We start from the raw sequence: 18,034 nt of genomic DNA on the forward strand, positions 1-18,034 counted from the left end.
TTTTGCAAGAAAAATCCACAGCGGGGCGGGGGCCCATGGGGTGTCCGCTTTTAGACAAGTGAAAAAGAAGCGGCATCTCGTGTAGTTTCATGTAAATAGTGTATTTGGTAACAAAGGCGTACGATATATCGCCCCTGGACATTTTTTAATTTTTTATACGTAAATGATATACTCGCCCTCTTTTTATCTTAGGACAGCCCCATCTCGTATAAAACAGTAGTCGAAACTCGAAAGTCGAAACTCGTAACTCATAATCTCAAGTGAATATAGGGCGATGATTCTTTCGCCCCTTATAGGATAATGCGCCTCCTGGTAACGTGATTTGACGTCAAAAAGCGCTAGTCTGCCCCCAACTCACGTCATGTGGGGCGTATTATCATACAAGGGGGCGAAAAAATCATCTCCCGTGAATATATAGTCATAACTCAGAACTCATAAATACTCTTAGTCTCTAGAGACTAGAGAGGGCTGTCCCAAGTAAAAAAAAAAGGGATGAATATATCACTTCCCTTTTTTTTATATTATCTTAACGATAATCCACGAGGCACTGAATGCGATAAATAGTAGATCAGGTTCTGCATTTCATTTCTTCTCCAGTCTCTCACTCTCTCTCAAGTAGCCTGATATTAGGGTTTCATGCACCTCTTTTTCTCCGTTTTTGAAGAAGAAATCTGAGAAAAAAGACTCTCATTCTAATCTTCCTACATCTGTAACCATGGATCGATCGACGAGGAAGAATTAGGGTTTCTGTGGTTGCTGTTACTGCTTCAAAATCTCTGCGAGTTAGGGTTTCTCTTCGTGCGGGAAATGGCAACCACAAACCCTTTCGATCTGTTAGGTTTGTACGAAAATGACGATCCATCGCAACTGATAGATGCAAAGACGCAAATACTTTTGCCTCGGAAAACCCTAGCTCCGATGCAAACTACTGCTCAGCAGCCTCCAAAGCTTCCTTCTAAACCCCTTCCTCCAGCACAAGCAGGTAGGGTTTCTTTATCTTATTCCTCTATTTATGGATTTTGTTTTATTATTTTTCATGTAATTTGTTCGTATTTTCTTTTTTTCATTTTACTTTTGTTTTATGCATTTTATTCTGTTTTTGGATGCTTTATCTGATCGGAAGCTTATTTTGTTGAGCAAGAGCAATTTGATATAGAAATACTGTCCTGTTATTTGTTAGCATTTTCTTTTTCCATCTCTTTTTTGTTTTGTGATTCGATCTGTTGTTCATAGTTTACTGATCGATTCAACATATATATATTTTTGTTTTTGGATACTTTATCTGATTAGAAGCTTAGTTTATTGAGCAATTTGATATAGGAAATTCTGTCATGTTATTTGTTAGTATTTTGTTTTGTGCTTGGATCTGTTGTTCATATTTTATTGATCGATTCGGCAGATTTTTTTGTTTTTGTGCTTAGACCTGTATCTCTTTGTTTATTGATCGATTCAGCAGATTTTGTTTTTGTTTTTGAGTACTTTATCTGATTAGAAGCTTAGTTTATTGAGCGATTTGATATAGCAAATTTTCTTTCTCTTTTTTTCTCTTCGTGGATTTTGTTTTATTATCTTTCTTGATATTTGTTAGTATTTTCTTTTTCCATCACACTTTTGTTTTGCACTTGGATCTGTTGTTTGTAGTTTATTGATGGACTCGGCAGTTTTTTTTTGTTTTGGATACTTTGTCTGATTAGAAACTTAGTTTATTGAGCAATCTGATATAGCAAATCCTGCTTCCATTTTGCTGAAGTTACCTGATGATTAGATTATGCAGTGGAAGAAATGTCGTTTTTCATGGTGATTAGCAGAAACTCTTCGGTTTCGCTGTGTATTTAATTATTTATTCTCTTTTTTGTTAGTATTTTCTTTTTCCATCTCACTTGTCTGTTGTGCTTGGATCTGTCACTCATAGTTTCCTGCTCGATTCGATATATATTTTTTTCCCTTATCTGATCAGAAGTGTATGTTACGTGATGTTCGGATTACACAGCGGGAGAAATGTTGTTTGTTATGGTGATTAGAAGAAATTCTTCAGTTTTCGCTGCATATGTATTCTCTTTGATGTAATGTCTGGTAATCACAGTCGCTTTGGCAAGTCTTTGATACGAGCTAAGCAGGATGAAAACTACTATAACAGTTAAATTTTTTAGAAAAGAAATAGTACTAGAACTGTTGTTGATTTCATTGAGTTTTTTTTTTTCATCCCCCCGCTTTGTTTTTTGTACTTTTCTTGGTGGTTTGCTTGTTTATGGATTGAAGAAGTTCATGTCAATGTCTGTGTGTAGTTTCATATTTTCAGTCAACTTAGAGAACAAAAGCATTGGTGTTGATAATGTAAAAGCATCTGTTCTCGGTGACATTAAGCTTGAAATTAGTGTTTTCTGTATTGTCTTTTTACTCGTGGGTTTGGATTTTTGTGAAATAGTGAGAGATGCAAAGAATGAAATGGGTGCTGGGCGTGGAGGGGGCCGTGATGGTGGACATGGATTTGGTCGTGGACGCGGTGGCGGATTTAACCGTGATTCTGGAAATATTGAAAATGCATATAACAATGGAGTTTCGGATGAGAATGGTGATGTTGGGAAGACCTTAGAAAGGGGACGTGGGTCATATGGTGGACCTCGTGGTGCCTTCCGTGGTGGACGTCGTGGCGGTTTAAGTAATGGAGAGTCTGGCAACGGTGATCGCCCTCAGAGACAATTTGAACGTCGGAGTAGGACTGGGCGTGGGTTGGTATTCATTTATTTATTTTTATGTTCAACTATTTATTACTTGTGCTGTCTTTTACCGGGCTTCTGTTTTTTACTTTAATCTCCCATTTTTGCAGGAACGAGCTTAAACGTGACGGATCCGGTCGTGGAAATTGGGGAACTCCCACTGATGAAGGATTTGTCCTGTGAGTGTAACTCTTGCCAGCCCAAATTCTTTTCATAGAAATTGCTATTGTCCTTTTCTTTTTTCTTCTATTGAATAACAATGTAACAGAGTGTGCTGTATTTGCTGATTTAGGGAAAATGGGGAACTTACCAACGCAAATGAGAGGAACATAAGCCCAGAGAAGCAACTGGGAGAGGAAGATACTGCTGGTGGCAACAAAGAAGATCCTGTGAATGAGCCTGAAGAGAAAGAACCTGAAGATAAGGTGAATGTCTTCCATATTGTTATTGTATGGTCATTTAGTAATATATTCAGTTAACTCTCCTATTCATGATGGCAATCTTAGGGCCTGATTCGTTGCCTTATAAATGTTCTTTTCAATGCAGACACTCAAATATAGCATAATTCATTAAAAGTTATTGCATGAATGAATTCATTATACAGATTTGCACCATTCAATATATATATATATATATATATATATATATATATAGATTTTGCGATGAGAAAATATCTTGAAAGAAATTTGATCTCTCTTGCGATATATAATATTTTCCATCTGTGAAATAATCTATCACAATGATTTCTATAATGCATCCAGTCGGGTCCTTCGTAATTTATATCAACAGTCTAGCCATGTTGTAATTAGCTCTTTGATTCAACTTTGTGTCACCATATGTCAGAGTGTCTTCATTCGTTTATACTTGCGTGTTTCTATATTTGACATTTAATTCCTGTTTGTTGCGTGTTTTCTCATTTTTCATGTCATTGGGGGCTGGAAATAGGAAAGTAAATTGAGCGTTGAGCTGCTTACCTATCATATTATTTTGTGATTTGCTAGTTTGGAGAACTACTGCAAAGTGCAAACTAGTTCATATGTGTAGAGATTAGTGAACACAAGTTTGATTGGGATAGAGAATTGGAGTGGCCCCATATATCTTTATGTGAGTAGAAATACTCACATAGGAGCACGTGATCCATTAGTGCCAATTGAAACTAAAGTGTGTTAACTAACCAACTTCTCCAGTAGCTTAAGCTTTTGGAGAAGTTGGTTACTTAACATGGTATCAAAGCCAAAGGTCTCGAGTTCAAACCTCCCGGATAGCAAAAATTTCACATGTTAAGCTATTGGAGAAGTTGGTAAGTTAACATGGTATCAGAGCCAAAGGTCTCGAGATCAAACCTCCCGGATAGCAAAAATCCACATGCGTTGGTCGGCCCAAAGTGGGACCACATGTGCCACGTGTTTGCCAAGTGGGCCACATGTGCGGGGGAGTGTTAAAGTATAAAAGATAAATAACGCCTTTCTCCAACAGCTTAAGCTATTGGAGAAGTTGGTAAGTTAACAAAGTGATTGCTTTTTTGAGAAAAAATTTTCACTAGAAACTAAGCAGACATGGCTAGAATTAAAAGGAAAATAAAAGGAAGACATCACTGGTACTAAAGAGTTGAGTTTTGAAGACATCACTGGTTACTAAAGAGTTGACTTTTTCCTTGGCTTTGCAGAGGGAATGGGACGGTGAATGCAACCTTTGTGCTCGAACGATCTCTACTATTTAATTGGCAGTTAGTATGGGATTTTGAGGGATTTTTTCGCATATTACAGCTGTATTCATTACGATTCTCAAGAAATTTATATGTAAGAGCTGATTCTTGCTTGAATTGCTCTTCGTTGCTCTTTTTTTCTCGCTGTATCAGTGTGTAAAGCAATAATCCCTGGTATATAAGCTTCCTTTATGCTTCTCCTGTCCCAGCAAATGAAATGATGATGATCAGGCTTTTGTGCTGCTACCCCATGGATACTTGAGTTTGTATTTTAATTGAAAGGAGAGAGATAAGGAATGGAACACACTGCTTTTCTTCCTAGGATCTAGCAGTGAAAGAGCTTCTTGAATTGTTGGATGTTCATGGAAATGGGTACATGATATGTGCTACAAGGCCGTGGAAGAAATGTATGTTTGTATCCTCAATGGGTAAAGATTTGTAGACACAGCTAGAGGAGACCCCTGAGACTTGTTCCTTATTTTATAATGAAACTAAACTAACAAATTGGAATGAAGAGGATCTTTTTACCTTTTACGCATGTATTATGTACAGTAGTATACATGTGTAATGCAAGTATTACATATGCATGTTCAAATCTTGTGTTAATGGCTAATGCTACTTGGTAACTTGTTCTTTATAATGATTTTTAGATCCTCTAATTGCGGTTTGATATCCTTGGCTGTCACGGAAATAGTCTTCCACTCTACATAGCAAACGAGAACAAAACCCTCTTTCTTTGACCTCTCATATGGTTGGGTGGGCAGATTTCATTTTCATTTCGGTTATGAACATTTCAATTGAGCTACCAAGCCAATCATCTAATTTTTAGACTTGTGATTCCCTGGCTCATTGAAGAAAGTGATTTCTTGGATTTCTGACGTTTTCTGGCACTCCCTGATACTGTATATGATGTTTCTTGTTAAAATAGGAGATGACTCTTGAAGAATATGAGAAGGTACTCGAAGAGAAGAGGAAGGCTCTCCAAGCACTGAAAGCAGAAGAAAGAAAGGTTGATTTGGACAAAGATTTTGAATCCATGCAACAGCTTTCTGCTAAGAAGGGCAACGGCGATATCTTCATTAAATTGGTGAGTCTGTAGAAGCGTACTTAAATTTTTTGGTTTTTTTTTTCTTGTTTGTAATTTGAGTAGATGAAGGCAAATATCATAATAATCTATATTGTTTCATTAGGGATCTGAAAAGGATAAAAGAAAAGAGATCGCCGACAAGGAAGAGAAAGCCAAAAACGTACGTAAGACCCATTTTTCCCTTGCTAATAATGTATATGAATAGTAGGTCAACACTAATGATTTTCCTTCTATATATTAACACAGAAAACATTGGAAATAAATGAAAGGCTACTCATATTGGCACTGCCATATTTTAATAATTGCACAAACTCAGCTTGACTTTTCTTTTTTACTCGACTTCTAAGAGCTTTTTGGAACTGGAGTAACTTTTGACAGCTGTTTAAATAATAAAAGACAAGATGAATTTGTGCAATTATCAAAACGTCGTAGTGTCAACATCAATGGCCTAAATGAAAAATGTTGGTCTTTTCCCCATTTCAATAAATATAATTACCCTTTAAAATAAGCAATGGAAGTTGGCTTTTTTTCAGATACTGAACTATAGTGTGATTTTGAGTAGTGCAACACTCATGATACCAATCTCAACACCCAAAACCGAGATCCAATCAGTGGTCTGCATTATAAATGGGCGCTTGTGAACATGCACTAGGTTGTCCATTGATTATATTGTTAGGATTTATCCCTTTGATTCAATATTTGCATGGTGCATCTGCAGCCTGATTGGTACTGCTCAATTGTCCATCTGACAAGCCAATGCTCCAGCAGTTACGAGTTATCCTATATGTGTCTTTTTGGGTAATGCTCACTTAGAGTAGGACTCCTTGATTCCTCTGCATGTACCACAGTTATGGCAAGATTTTTGGGATTAGTGTGACCGTAAGTGTCTTATTTGCATGGAGAAAGAGGACATTTTCAGATGCTCATTTTCATTCGTACTGGTAGTTTAACTAATTGACTGTAACAAACCACCTGCCAGTTAATTCAGTCATGAGTCATACGGAGGGCAATATAAAATGTGTATGGGTGTTCAAGAGCATAGGTTTTTTTTTTTTTTTTAAATAAAATTAAGAGCATAGTTATGTTTATCAACACTATTCTGTAGAATATCTGCATGGGAGACTGACCTGTCACCTGCTATCTGTAATTGCATAATATTTCATAGCTTGAGTACTTTTGCATCTAATTGTTTTGAGTTGCCTATTATGCTGAGTTTGGTTTGGTGAATGGTAAACCAAGTTCTAAGTTTTTATGCATTATATGGAAATTTTCTTTTTCAATTCTAGTGGACAGGACCTTAGCCAATTTTCTGAGTTGGTTGGTTGGTTGGTTGGTTGACTCCCCTGTTTCCTTTGTTGTGGTGTGGCAGTCGGTTAGCATAAACAAGTTCTTGAAGCCAGCAGGAGGAAGGGATTATGGCCCCAGAGGTCGTGGTCGGGGACGTGGGGACCGTGGTTTCAGAGGTGGGTTTGCCAGGGGCAACATGATGAACAATGTGGCTGCTCCTTCCATTGAAGATCCAGCTCATTTCCCGACCTTGGCTGCTAAGTGAGATGGCCCCTCTCTCTCTCTCTCTCTCTCTCTTGGTTTGTTTGGCAGAGTTTATGTAGCAAGATCTGCAGGAATATAGAGTTTTCCTGTATCAAAAGATCTTGAATGCTTTTTTTATTGTATATTTAGGGTTTAATCAATGATTTTCACATGACTCGGCAACATCAGAGCAAATGTTCAGGCACTTTTTCTGTGGTTCAGCTTTTAAAATACGGTACTGTTAGACATTTCAAGGATTAACAGAGTTGGAGGTAGCATTGAATAAAAATACATTGTTGAATGATTATTAGCCTTGTTTAAAATACCAACAGATATGCTGTGGTGCACCAGCAGATTTATGATACACCAAGCTATGTTGGTTTAGGATGACTTAGTTGTCACCCGAGGCAACTGTTTCAAAAGAAAATTGGGCTATTTCATCTCTTGCACAAGCAACAATGAGCCCATTTTTGTATGGGAATAGCTCATTTTTGTTAGGGAAATGCAGTCCCATTTTCTAGCATCCTGTCAATTGGATTACCTTTATGTACCATTGGCCGCCTGCTATGAATCATATATTAAGGGACTTCGATGCATAGTTTGGCACAGTTTTGGACTCCGGAACGGTTCGGAAAACAAAACAAAATAAAATAAAAAACTAGGGACGAGCCCTCTTTAAAATGAAATCCAATATTGGCTGAAAATACACCTACTTCAACCTCCCCAAACGAACAAAGCATCAGAATAGACATTGGATTTCATAGAATGGCCGCTTATCAGAAAGGAGATCCAAAGAGCATCTGATTTGATGAATTGGCTTATCAAATAGTTTTTACAGAGGAAATTTCCCGGAGTTGAATTGCAGACTGTAGGACACTATTCAAATCATTTCACCACTAAAGTACCTGGCGGTCACAAACTTTACTGGTGCCAAAGGGCCGCCTGCTCCCTTAAGTTATTTCCACCTACGGCAGAACGTTCCGTTCCCCATTAATTGAGTAGACCGCGTCACACCACTTGTTCTTTTGATAAGAAGTCTTTCTTCCACCCACAGGTACCACCGACATACGCGCCGGCCGGGTGGTCGGGAAGGATGTATGTGTAAACCATGAGGAATGCTACCCCACAACAACATCCGCAAAAATTATGTAGTTGTCTGGTCCTAAATAATGGCTTTGTACTTCTGATATTTTTACTGTTCTTACGAGGTTCCTTTAAGGTGGAGTGAGAGGAAAGATTAACGTTGCATAAAAGGACAAACTATAGAGTCATGGATATGAATGTGAAGTTCAACACCAATAAGAACACAAATACTATTAGACTAAGTGCTGATTTGTACAGGCATAAAATCAAATAGGTGCAAAGAATCGAATTCAGTTTAGAAACAAATAAATCACAAGAGTGAGTGTGTCTTTCAATAAGAAAGGAAGCTAGTTTTACATGCCATGGGCAGATCAAACACGAAAACATTTCTTAGGAAGAGCAGCAGCTGGTCTTTTGGGCAACTGGTTTACCATGGAACTGCACCGTTGGGGGCCTGGCATTGTTCATGGTTGGTTGGCTTGCCATCCTACAAGGAGAAGAGGAAAACATATGAGAAACAGAGCGGAAATGGAAGTATAAATATAAGGTCACTGTTCGGAAAACAGTCGCTGATACCTGTTTTTTATCTCAGCAGTCATGGCCATGAAGGCCTGTTCTACATTAGTAGCATTTTTCGCACTTGTCTCCAAGAATGGGATCCCAATTTCATCAGCAAATGCCTTGCAAAGAAAAAAACAATGATGTCCTGTTATTATACTTTCCTAAGAAACACAACAGAAATACATGGCATGTTCACAAGGAAAACACGAGATGCAGTAATTTTCGGGATACAAATGGCTTTCTGAAAGAACACTAAAGGTGAGTATTCTTGGGTGCGGGCTTTTGCAACCAGAACCCCAATGGCAAGTAACCAAACCTAGTAAACCACTGTTTTTTAAAAGCTCTCGGTAGTCATGTGGAAATAAACTGTTGGAAATACATCCAGTTAATAAAATCTGCGGTGCAAGGCATGTATATAATGAACACATGTAGGGGAAAGTACAAAAAATTGGAACACCCACGTGCACTGCTTCAGTTACCGACAGATTCAATAATAATACAAAATAAACTAAAGGAAAATCAAATCATAATATTTTTCAAAAAAAAAAGATATTCTAAAGGCTAAAACCACATTGTACATTGATCTCAGAACAAGTAGAATAACTATGGTCAATGACTAAAGATTAATGTAATCATCATACTAGCAAAGAGACAGCTTACCTTGGCTGTCTCATAAGAAACTACTTTATTTGCAGTGAGATCACACTTGTTTCCAACAAGAAGCTTGTTGACATTCTCACTTGCATAACGGTCAATTTCACTCAGCCATTGCTTGACATTGTTAAAGCTTTCCTGGTCCGTCACGTCATAAACCACCTGCCAAAATGAACCAATGTGAGCAGTTTCCCCAACACAACCTACTTTGAGTCTACGTAAAACAATATTGCCTGAGCTGCACAAGGAAAAAAAACTAGTACTCACTATAATCCCATGTGCACCACGATAGTAGCTGCTCGTGATTGTCCTGAAACGTTCTTGCCCAGCAGTGTCCCACTGTGACCCATAAAATTAAACCAGTTATTAACTACAAAGGAAACCATTCATGAAATTGAAACAACAACTAGTGTGAGCAAAGAAAATAGCATTAACGGTGTAAAACTGTAAATTAAGGATAAAATAGAGGGTTATGAATAGACTCATCAATGAGTTACTATTTCATGTTTGAAAACATGGCTATTTAGGTATTTACAGCTAACAAATAATATTCATATAGATAGTTAAATACAGGTTAAAAGACATAACGAAGCCCAAAACCAAATAACAAAGAAACTGAAACTCACTATTTGAAGTTTAACGGTTTTCCCATCCTGCTCCACAGTACGTATTTTCTACCGTAAAAAACAGAATGAGTTATGTCAGTGGTGTACATTTACATCAAAAGAAGATGACGATTAAGTGTGTAGGTAATAAATACTTACAAAATCAACTCCTATTGTGCTGATGTAACTCTCCAGATATGAATCATCCTGTTATTAAAAAGATTAAACAATGATCAAGTTACATTAAAATACAGCACGATACAATTCAACACAGCATATTGGTCATTTGGAACTTGGCAGATGTTAGGATTTATCTCCACCAGCAAAACAATCACATCACATATGCTGCTAGCAAAGCAGAGAACTAAAAAGAAACCATACACTTGATACACAATTTATTAGAGCCATACTTTTTAAACTCAAGTTTGGTTCGCCGATCTTGTTTGCGTGGACAAAGTAGAGCGTAAACTATGTTTCACAGCCAGATAATTTTTTTATAATTCTACAGTTATATAGGCCACATATATTGCATAAAGTAAATATACTAATAAGATTTATAGTGTCACTTCCACACACACACACACACACACACACACATGTACACCCACATGCATTACAATCATATATAATTTACAGTACATAAACTAATAAAGTGTATACTGTATAGTGTCCCATAAACACGTGCATGCGTTCATGCACAAACAACACACACACACACACACACACACACACACACACACACACACACACGAGTAACAAAGTGCATATTCCATATCGTTGCTTTCATATTTCCCTAATCTATATAAAATTTCAACATGTGTATACTAAGTGGCCATATTTTACACTTAATCGACTTCACATTCACCATATCATGCAGTTATAAATTCCTGATAACCAATATACAATGCAGCTGAAGTAACCGTGAGTGTCAGCTGCAGGTACTGAACCTTCATGATTACAGATGGGGTAAGTGAACCCAAGGAAAATTGGTGGCACCTATTACTATTTCTTAGAGGGGAGATGCAGGCCCACTATGAGATAGTTTCTGCATCTGTTGTGGTCAAGGAACCTTGGTTAGTCTCTGTGTTTGCAGTTCATTCCTCTTAGTGATTGCCATTTCATGACATAAGGTGATTAGGGTGTCATTAAATTGGCCAACGGGGCACCAGATGTCCCGTGGAGGATCATCATGTCTTCTAAAAAGATTCCTTGTTTATTGATAGAATTCATGTACTTAATTCTTTAGGGAAGCGAACCCCATGGACACCTAAGTAACCAAATGGGGAATTAGATATTCCCAGGCCCAGCGATCTCCATGGAATGAAGCACAAGGAAGGTCCCCTTCTCATGAATTGATACACAACTCAGTCATTACTCAAAACTTCAGTTCTATATAAATTACCAACGTACTATGCTATGCATGTATTGTGTGTGTGTGTGTGTGTGGGGGGGGGGGGGGGGGGGGGGAGAGAGAGAGAGAGAGAGAGAGAGAGAGAGAGAGAGAGAGAGAGAGAGAGAGAGAGAGAGCTAACTAATACTGAGTTTTCTCCATACATAGCAACTTGTAATTTTATTTGATTAGTGTTATGCACATTATAGAACATCTCCACAGAAAAAAAAAGGGTTTTGATCATTCTGACAAAAAAAAACAGGCATTCAGCACTTTGTTCCCCATTACCTTTTTGACAAGTCGGACGTATATTCATTCATATTTTCAACTCTTAAATAAAACATAAGGGAAAAAAAGGAAAGAAAGTATGACGTGATCTAGCAGCCTTAGGATTAGCTTTATTTATGCTTATTTGGTGGACATCTTGTTTATTATTTATTTACGGTTTTTTTAGTATTTTAGTTGCATAATTACATCTCACTGTTCAATATGTGTGTGTGTGTGTGTGTGTTTGGGGGGGGTCCACATCAACACTATGGCCCACTATGCTACCTTTTACGCATGGCCCACTACTCTACATCCAAGTCTATACCAATTTCAAAGACCTTATAACTCAATTGGCCTTCCACCATGGCCCAACACTGAAACCCTAACCCCCTTCTTTATTTCTCATGGCCTGCTCCTATGGCCAACTACTTAAAGTTCCTCAACCACATCTATATAAAACCTTAATGACCCTCTCTCTCTCTCTCTCTCTCTCTCTCTCTCTCTCTCTCCCTCCTGAATCATGTAGTTGCCACCTTTCCCTCTCCCACTTTCCCTTCATGGCTGAGGTGCCTTTCCTCTCCTTCTTTTCCTCTCCCACTTTCCCTTCATGGCTGAGGTGCCTTTCCTCTCCTTCTTTTCCTCTCCCACTTCCCCTTCATGGCTGAGGTGCAGCCGGCACCCCTTACCTCATTACCCTTTTCCAACACCTTACTCCAGTATGCTTTGTCGTTCACGTGTGACGATCTCATTTGTAAGATTGTTCCCCCTTTGCCCTTGGGCCCTGGTCAAAATCAGAAAGCATTACTTTCAATGTTCCTCCCCTTAGTGGGATAACCATGGCATTGTCTGTTCTTGAAACCTTGATCCATAAGAATTTATGAGTTCCTTAGCGCTCAAGTCCACTACGGATATTACGAAAGCGAAGGGTGCAGTCACAAAGAATCTTGAACCGTAAAGGGAAACACCTAGTAAAGTTAAAAGTCCCTCCTAAAGGACTGGACCAAATCTTAGAGCTTAGAACAAGATCGAAAGCACTTCTTTTCATTCGATAGATGTGGTGCTAAGGTCACACTTCTCTTAATGAGTCTGTCCATTCAAGCAGTTGTTGTAAAGGGTCGCAATCCCTCTTTTGGTGATAGTAGCTCTTCATCCGCTTAAAGTAGGAGCTGAGCTCTTCCGCTAACTTACTAGCTCTTGTAGTAAGGCCCTTCGCCCTTCCCTTGGTATTGTCCCCCCTCCCGCCCCCCCCCCCCCCCCCGCCCCCCCCCCCCCCACACACACACACAAACCACACACACACACAAAATATCAATAACAACAACACCAAACACGCATACACACAAAACACCCACGCACCTCGGCTGGCTTTCCGGCTTTCACTTTCCCCTTCTTCTCTCCTCCTTATTCTCCCCCACCCAACAGATGAGTGCTTCTCCATCATCATTTCTCTCCCTTCCCTTACTCACTTTCTCCTCCCCATCTTTCTCTATCTATATTCTTTGGCCAAGGACAACCCCTTCTCTCTCTCTCTCTCTCTCTCTCTCTCTCTCTCTCTCTATATATATATATATATATATATATATATATATATATATAGAGAGAGAGAGAGAGAGAGAGAACGGTTCCTACACACAAGTGTAGATAAGTTATCTACACACTAGCTTAAAATACAGTGGAGGCCAGAGGGCATATTGTTTGGGTGATCCAAACCATTTATTTGATTGGTCCTCACATAGATAGGGTGTCCACAAAAAAATCAGCTCCATAGGATCATCCCAACCCTACGATTTGTGCAGGTAAAATGGACGTGTATAAACCTTCACAAATCTGTCCATTTTTTGCCTCCACGGTTCTAAGGGTTAGGATGATCCTATGAAGCTGATTTTTTGGGCACACCCTATCTATGTGAGGGCCCATCAAATGAATGGTTTGGATCACCCAAACAATGCGGGCCCCCACTGTATTTCAAGCTACTGTGTAGATAACTTATCTACACTTGCGTGTAGAAACCATTTTCTCTCTCTCTGATATCCCACTCCCAGGTACGGATCTAATCCTGTTTATTTTTTACAGCATATTCCATACTCTCCCCCTCTCGAAAACTTCTCAAATAACCTTTATACCATTTACCATAATCATTCCCTAGCCCTTAACACCCTCATAACCCAACCTTGATACTGCCATCCACCATCATTCCATTAGCTCCATTAGATACTGTTTGGGCCGTAGTTAGGTATATTTTATAAATCTAATTTCCATGACATATCTGATTGAGATATGATTTTATTTCCCATTAGTTACTGTTTTTTTAAGGACTTATTGTATGGAACTTGTATGGGTTCATTATTTCCTATTTGATGAATGAATTCTAAAGCTTTGAATATCTATGAAAGCCCAAGCTGAATTTTGATTATCTAGTTTTGTTTAGCCTGATTTTGAATGAATGCTGCTGTCCTAATTGAACCAGACACTGTTTTATGCTCCAAAGTTCAAAGAAATTAACATGCGAACCTTGGTTTTAACCAAATTATAAAAGGAATCTTCCGAACAGTCCACTAGATGCACGCATCTGATCAATCTCTATTTGTGTGAAGAATAATGTGTTTTCTTGTTTATATTTCCATATACATGTACATCCTTTTTGCTTCTAGAATCCACTTTTAGGACACAACAATCACATCAGTTGCATCTGAGAGTACAAGCACGTAAGACAGTAAGAGTGATGTACCTATTTTCTAAAGATTCTTAACAGCCATGCCAGTCAGAATTATAGAAATGCAAATAATCTTAATAACATCATTTCCTTACCGCAAATCTCAGAAGAAGACATGATTTGCCAACACCTGAATCTCCAATAAGCAAAAGCTTGAACAAATAGTCACTGCGAAAGAGAAATCCCATCAGGTATGCTCTTTGAAAGCCACAAAAGAATAAAAGAAAAGACCCCACATTAGCCATCCACAGCCTCTAACCACCCACTCTTCCTTTTCTTAAAAATAATGATTACAAGTCATTAGAATTATATTCTTGACCAAAATGAATATGTCGGGGAAGAACACAAAGATAACAGAAAAAAAAGGAGTCAGCCTCTTGAAAACAAGATAAGGAGGAAGCTCTTATGAGGCTCTTTTTTTCTTTTTTTTGGAAAAAGAGCACTTATGGGGTCATGCATTTTAAAGCTGATATGGACCAACTCTGAGTCTATGCTGGCCAGGCAATAATGCAAGGCTCTAGTATGACACGATTATTTATCTAGACCTCAAAAATGATAAAGATAGATAGAAAGAGAGAAAGCCAAGTTTAATTGTCCAAAATAGATTTGTAATGGGTGCAGCAGTCATTTAAGCGACTTCTTATAAGGTCAAAGCAACATAACATCTTCAGAATGAATTAAGGTTCTCCATATTAAGAACAATGAAGACAGTGACCGGCATAACAGAAAAGTCCAAATATAAAGTCTAAATGATTAATCTGTGAACAAGATGGCGACAAATAACACAAGGCAAGATAGAAATAATAACATTGGTTGCTCTTAGATCTTAATTAATTACACTTAGACAAAACTGAACATACGTTCCCAGTTGTCGTGATTTTTTTGGCAACTAGTTCTTGGCAGAGTCTAAATTTTTTGCATAATTTCTTTTTTATTGGATGTGACCAAGTGCCAACAAGGAATTATTATGATCTAAGAGATCTCAACCTAAACTTTTGTGTCAACAAGGAAATAAGTCAGCAACTGATGAGAAAAAAGATATCCATATTCGATTGGATATGCAGGCATGAAATTCAGACCATATAAAATTTAGTTATCCTCCTTCTAAACGATAAATATTAAGAGGTGAATAATTGCCTCTTAATTAAGGTGTAAAATAACAATTTAATTGAAACATTCATCTCATACTACCAGATCCGATTGCCTAACTGCCTGTAACTGATGCCCTTACTATTATTTATAATTTACAAGCATATTATTTCCAAAAAAAAAAAAAACGTTTCAGTCTCTGAAATCTGAATCCCATGCATAAACAACGGATTTTTACATGTCACTCAAAATATTGTGAATACGTTGCATGTAAAAAAGGTAATTTATACAAGTTACCCTAATTTATAGTCCGAACCTACACACCACAGTCCGATCATCAGATCTGAACCAAAAAAACTGAGATCTAGATCCTATAACCAGATCGCCACATATGAATCACCAAATACGCTTTGACCCCTTCAAATCCAATTCAATCATAACAAAAGAGGAGAATAAACGCATTAAGCTCCCAAATAAACGACAAACATACAAATTCACGATAATTCCTGGAAAGGCATCATAGATCTGAGAGATTACAACAAATCCGCCATAGTAAATGGAACAAAAACTCGAAAATGAAGAAAAAGTAGGGAATTTCGATCAAACCCTAACAGTTTTTGGGGGGATTCAGAATTTCTGAAACTTACTACTCCGGATTCATAGCGAGAGATCACGAGAGAGAAGGGATTAGGGTCGATTCGCAGAGGCGCCTGTCAGACTGGTTTTTCCGGCACGGATTCTCGGTCAGAGTATCGGATCTTCGAAGGAAAAAAGTAGGGCAAACAAAGATCCGAGGAGAGAAATGATTTTTTTCGGAGAGAGAGAGAGAGAGAGAGAGACTTTAATTGCAAGGTAAAAGGTTGGGGAATAAATAGAGACGGACATGGAGGTTCAATGCTATAGGTCCAACCGCGTAACATCTAATGTGTATATTTACGAAAATAGCCCCCGCGGACCTAGGAAATTAAAATTGAGTACCCTCTGACTTTCTAGAAGAACTTGGAGTATATGTATCTTTTTATTTTGGGTTTTGCTAGGCAAATTCGCGAAAAGCGGGTTACTTTTGAAGGAGAGAACGGCCACACACGCTCACTTTTTTTTTAGCAAATTTTGGATCTAGGGAAAAGATTATGGAAAAAAACCCCAGGGTCTATTAGATTAGATATGGGATTTGCTAGAGTCCGTCCCAAAAGGCATTTTGTAGATAGTCTGTTGCATGTCAGAGCAGCCACCTCGTGAATGAAGACAAAGATATGCTGAAAAGTGAGCCTGTGTGGCTGCTCTGATTTACAATTTGCCTTTAAAACAGGGAATTATCTATTTGGTCTAATAATAGATCTACGATTTTTCGTAGGGCACTGATAAATCGTCCCTCACATATCTTAAATCGGCTCCTTTTAACATAAAATGTTAGGGCGTGTGAATAAAGTTTTTATCTGCCGTTAAACACCGTACAAGTGTAAAACTCACATGCCCTAATGTTTTCCGCTAAAAGGGACCGGTTTAAGATATATGGGGGTCAATTTATCACTCCTCTTTCCATAAAGCAGGGAAGATTTTGGAAAAAAAATCTATTGAAAATGACTTGGGTGTAAAAATCGTTTTATATGGTCTTTTTTTAATAAAAAATTACAGGTACTTGCTAGGCAATTTCTCGGAAAGCCATTTCTCGACCGTCTTTTGCAAATGATGATATCCATGTGAGATGAACAGATTCTATAAGACAAAATCTGCCAAAAAGTCAACATGTGTGGCTGTCATCACATGCAAAAGAAGCTGAGGAATGGCTTTCTAAGAAATTGCCTAGCAAATCCCAAAATTACAATACAGCAAAACAGTCAATAATGATGTCTATGAAATTCTGAAATTTTAGAGTTAAGGGTTATTTTTGTCATTTTGAGTCATACATAGCTGGCTTTGAAAGGTTGGAAAAGCAAATCGATGGCACAACGAACAGTCGCGGGGCTTTGAATCTTTTAGCCCCGTACCAAAAATAATGGCTTTTTTTGTAGTTTTTTTTGTAACATTGGAAAGTGCGTGTTACGTATTGTTGCACTCTGTCCAAGTTAACCGCATGGTTTAAAATTTTGACCAAAATCCGAAATTTCGGTCCGAAATTCCGAAATTTGTCTTTGGAATTTCGAATGAGAGTACATAATTTCGGTCGAAATGACTGAAATTTCAGTTTAAGGGAAGACCGAAACCGGTACCGAAATCAAAATTTTAAACCTTGGTTAACCGAAGAATTATTTTTTTTGTGGAATTTTTTACTGCAGAAAATATTTTTTTCATAATTTTCTTTTACTAACACACCCTCCCCCTTTTCGGTTTAGAAATAAAAGAAGGAGAATATCAATCAAGAGGAAAATGATTGTGAGCTTGAAGCTCATATAGCTTATATGAGCTTGAGGGCCCAAACACATGTGGGCCCACGTTGTTAGGATGATCCAAAGCATTCATTTGAAAGGCCCTTACATAGATAGGGTGTGTACAAAAAATCAGCTCCATAGGATCATCCTAACCCATCCAAAAGTGGAGGGCAAAATGGACAGACACCGTTTACCACAAATCTGCCCATTTTTTCCCTCCGCTTTTGGAGGGGTTAGGATGATCCAATGGAGCTGATTTTTGGT

General features: G+C 38.1%; 2 protein-coding genes across 3 annotated transcripts; one reads left to right on the forward strand and one right to left on the reverse strand.

Annotated features, from left to right (window-relative positions):
• The first annotated feature begins 555 nt into the window (after positions 1-555).
• On the forward strand, positions 556-7,346 carry LOC143878457 (RGG repeats nuclear RNA binding protein A-like). 2 transcript variants are annotated; one of them, XM_077380755.1, is made up of 7 exons: positions 556-982; positions 2,426-2,729; positions 2,828-2,896; positions 3,010-3,142; positions 5,351-5,509; positions 5,613-5,673; positions 6,879-7,102. In XM_077380755.1, exons 1-7 carry the CDS (start codon positions 808-810, stop codon positions 6,884-6,886), a joined length of 909 nt encoding a protein of 302 aa, XP_077236870.1. In that variant the 5' UTR covers positions 556-807; the 3' UTR covers positions 6,887-7,102. The 2 variants fall into 2 exon arrangements, with proteins under 2 accessions (XP_077236870.1, XP_077236865.1); XM_077380750.1 differs by having other exon boundaries at positions 557-982; positions 5,613-5,669; positions 6,879-7,346.
• Positions 7,347-8,322: 976 nt separating this feature from the next.
• On the reverse strand, positions 8,323-16,268 carry LOC143878474 (GTP-binding protein YPTM2-like). Its single transcript, XM_077380762.1, has 8 exons — positions 16,049-16,268; positions 14,408-14,480; positions 10,102-10,149; positions 9,964-10,011; positions 9,605-9,676; positions 9,344-9,499; positions 8,699-8,802; positions 8,323-8,609 (listed from the first exon to the last, which is right to left on the reverse strand). Exons 1-8 carry the CDS (start codon positions 16,060-16,062, stop codon positions 8,513-8,515), a joined length of 612 nt encoding a protein of 203 aa, XP_077236877.1. The 5' UTR covers positions 16,063-16,268; the 3' UTR covers positions 8,323-8,512.
• Positions 16,269-18,034: the final 1,766 nt, after the last annotated feature.

This window comes from Tasmannia lanceolata, unplaced genomic scaffold (assembly GCF_043159265.1).
Source record: "Tasmannia lanceolata isolate RefF3 unplaced genomic scaffold, GAP_Taslan_0.1 ptg000002l, whole genome shotgun sequence".
In the NCBI taxonomy this organism is placed as follows: Eukaryota; Viridiplantae; Streptophyta; class Magnoliopsida; order Canellales; family Winteraceae; genus Tasmannia; species Tasmannia lanceolata.

Excerpts from the sequence above, each read along its gene's own strand:
- LOC143878474 (XM_077380762.1), bottom strand. Across the intron at positions 10,012-10,101 it reads GCACAATAGGAGTTGATTTT|AAAATACGTACTGTGGAGCA; the intron begins GTAAGTATTTAT and ends TTTTTACGGTAG. Across the intron at positions 9,500-9,604 it reads GTGGTGCACATGGGATTATA|GTGGTTTATGACGTGACGGA; the intron begins GTGAGTACTAGT and ends TCATTTTGGCAG.
- LOC143878457 (XM_077380750.1), top strand. The coding sequence starts at position 808 with ATGGCAACCACAAACCCTTTCGATCTGTTAGGTTTGTACGAAAATGAC. Across the intron at positions 3,143-5,350 it reads AGAAAGAACCTGAAGATAAG|GAGATGACTCTTGAAGAATA; the intron begins GTGAATGTCTTC and ends TTGTTAAAATAG. Across the intron at positions 5,510-5,612 it reads GCGATATCTTCATTAAATTG|GGATCTGAAAAGGATAAAAG; the intron begins GTGAGTCTGTAG and ends TTGTTTCATTAG.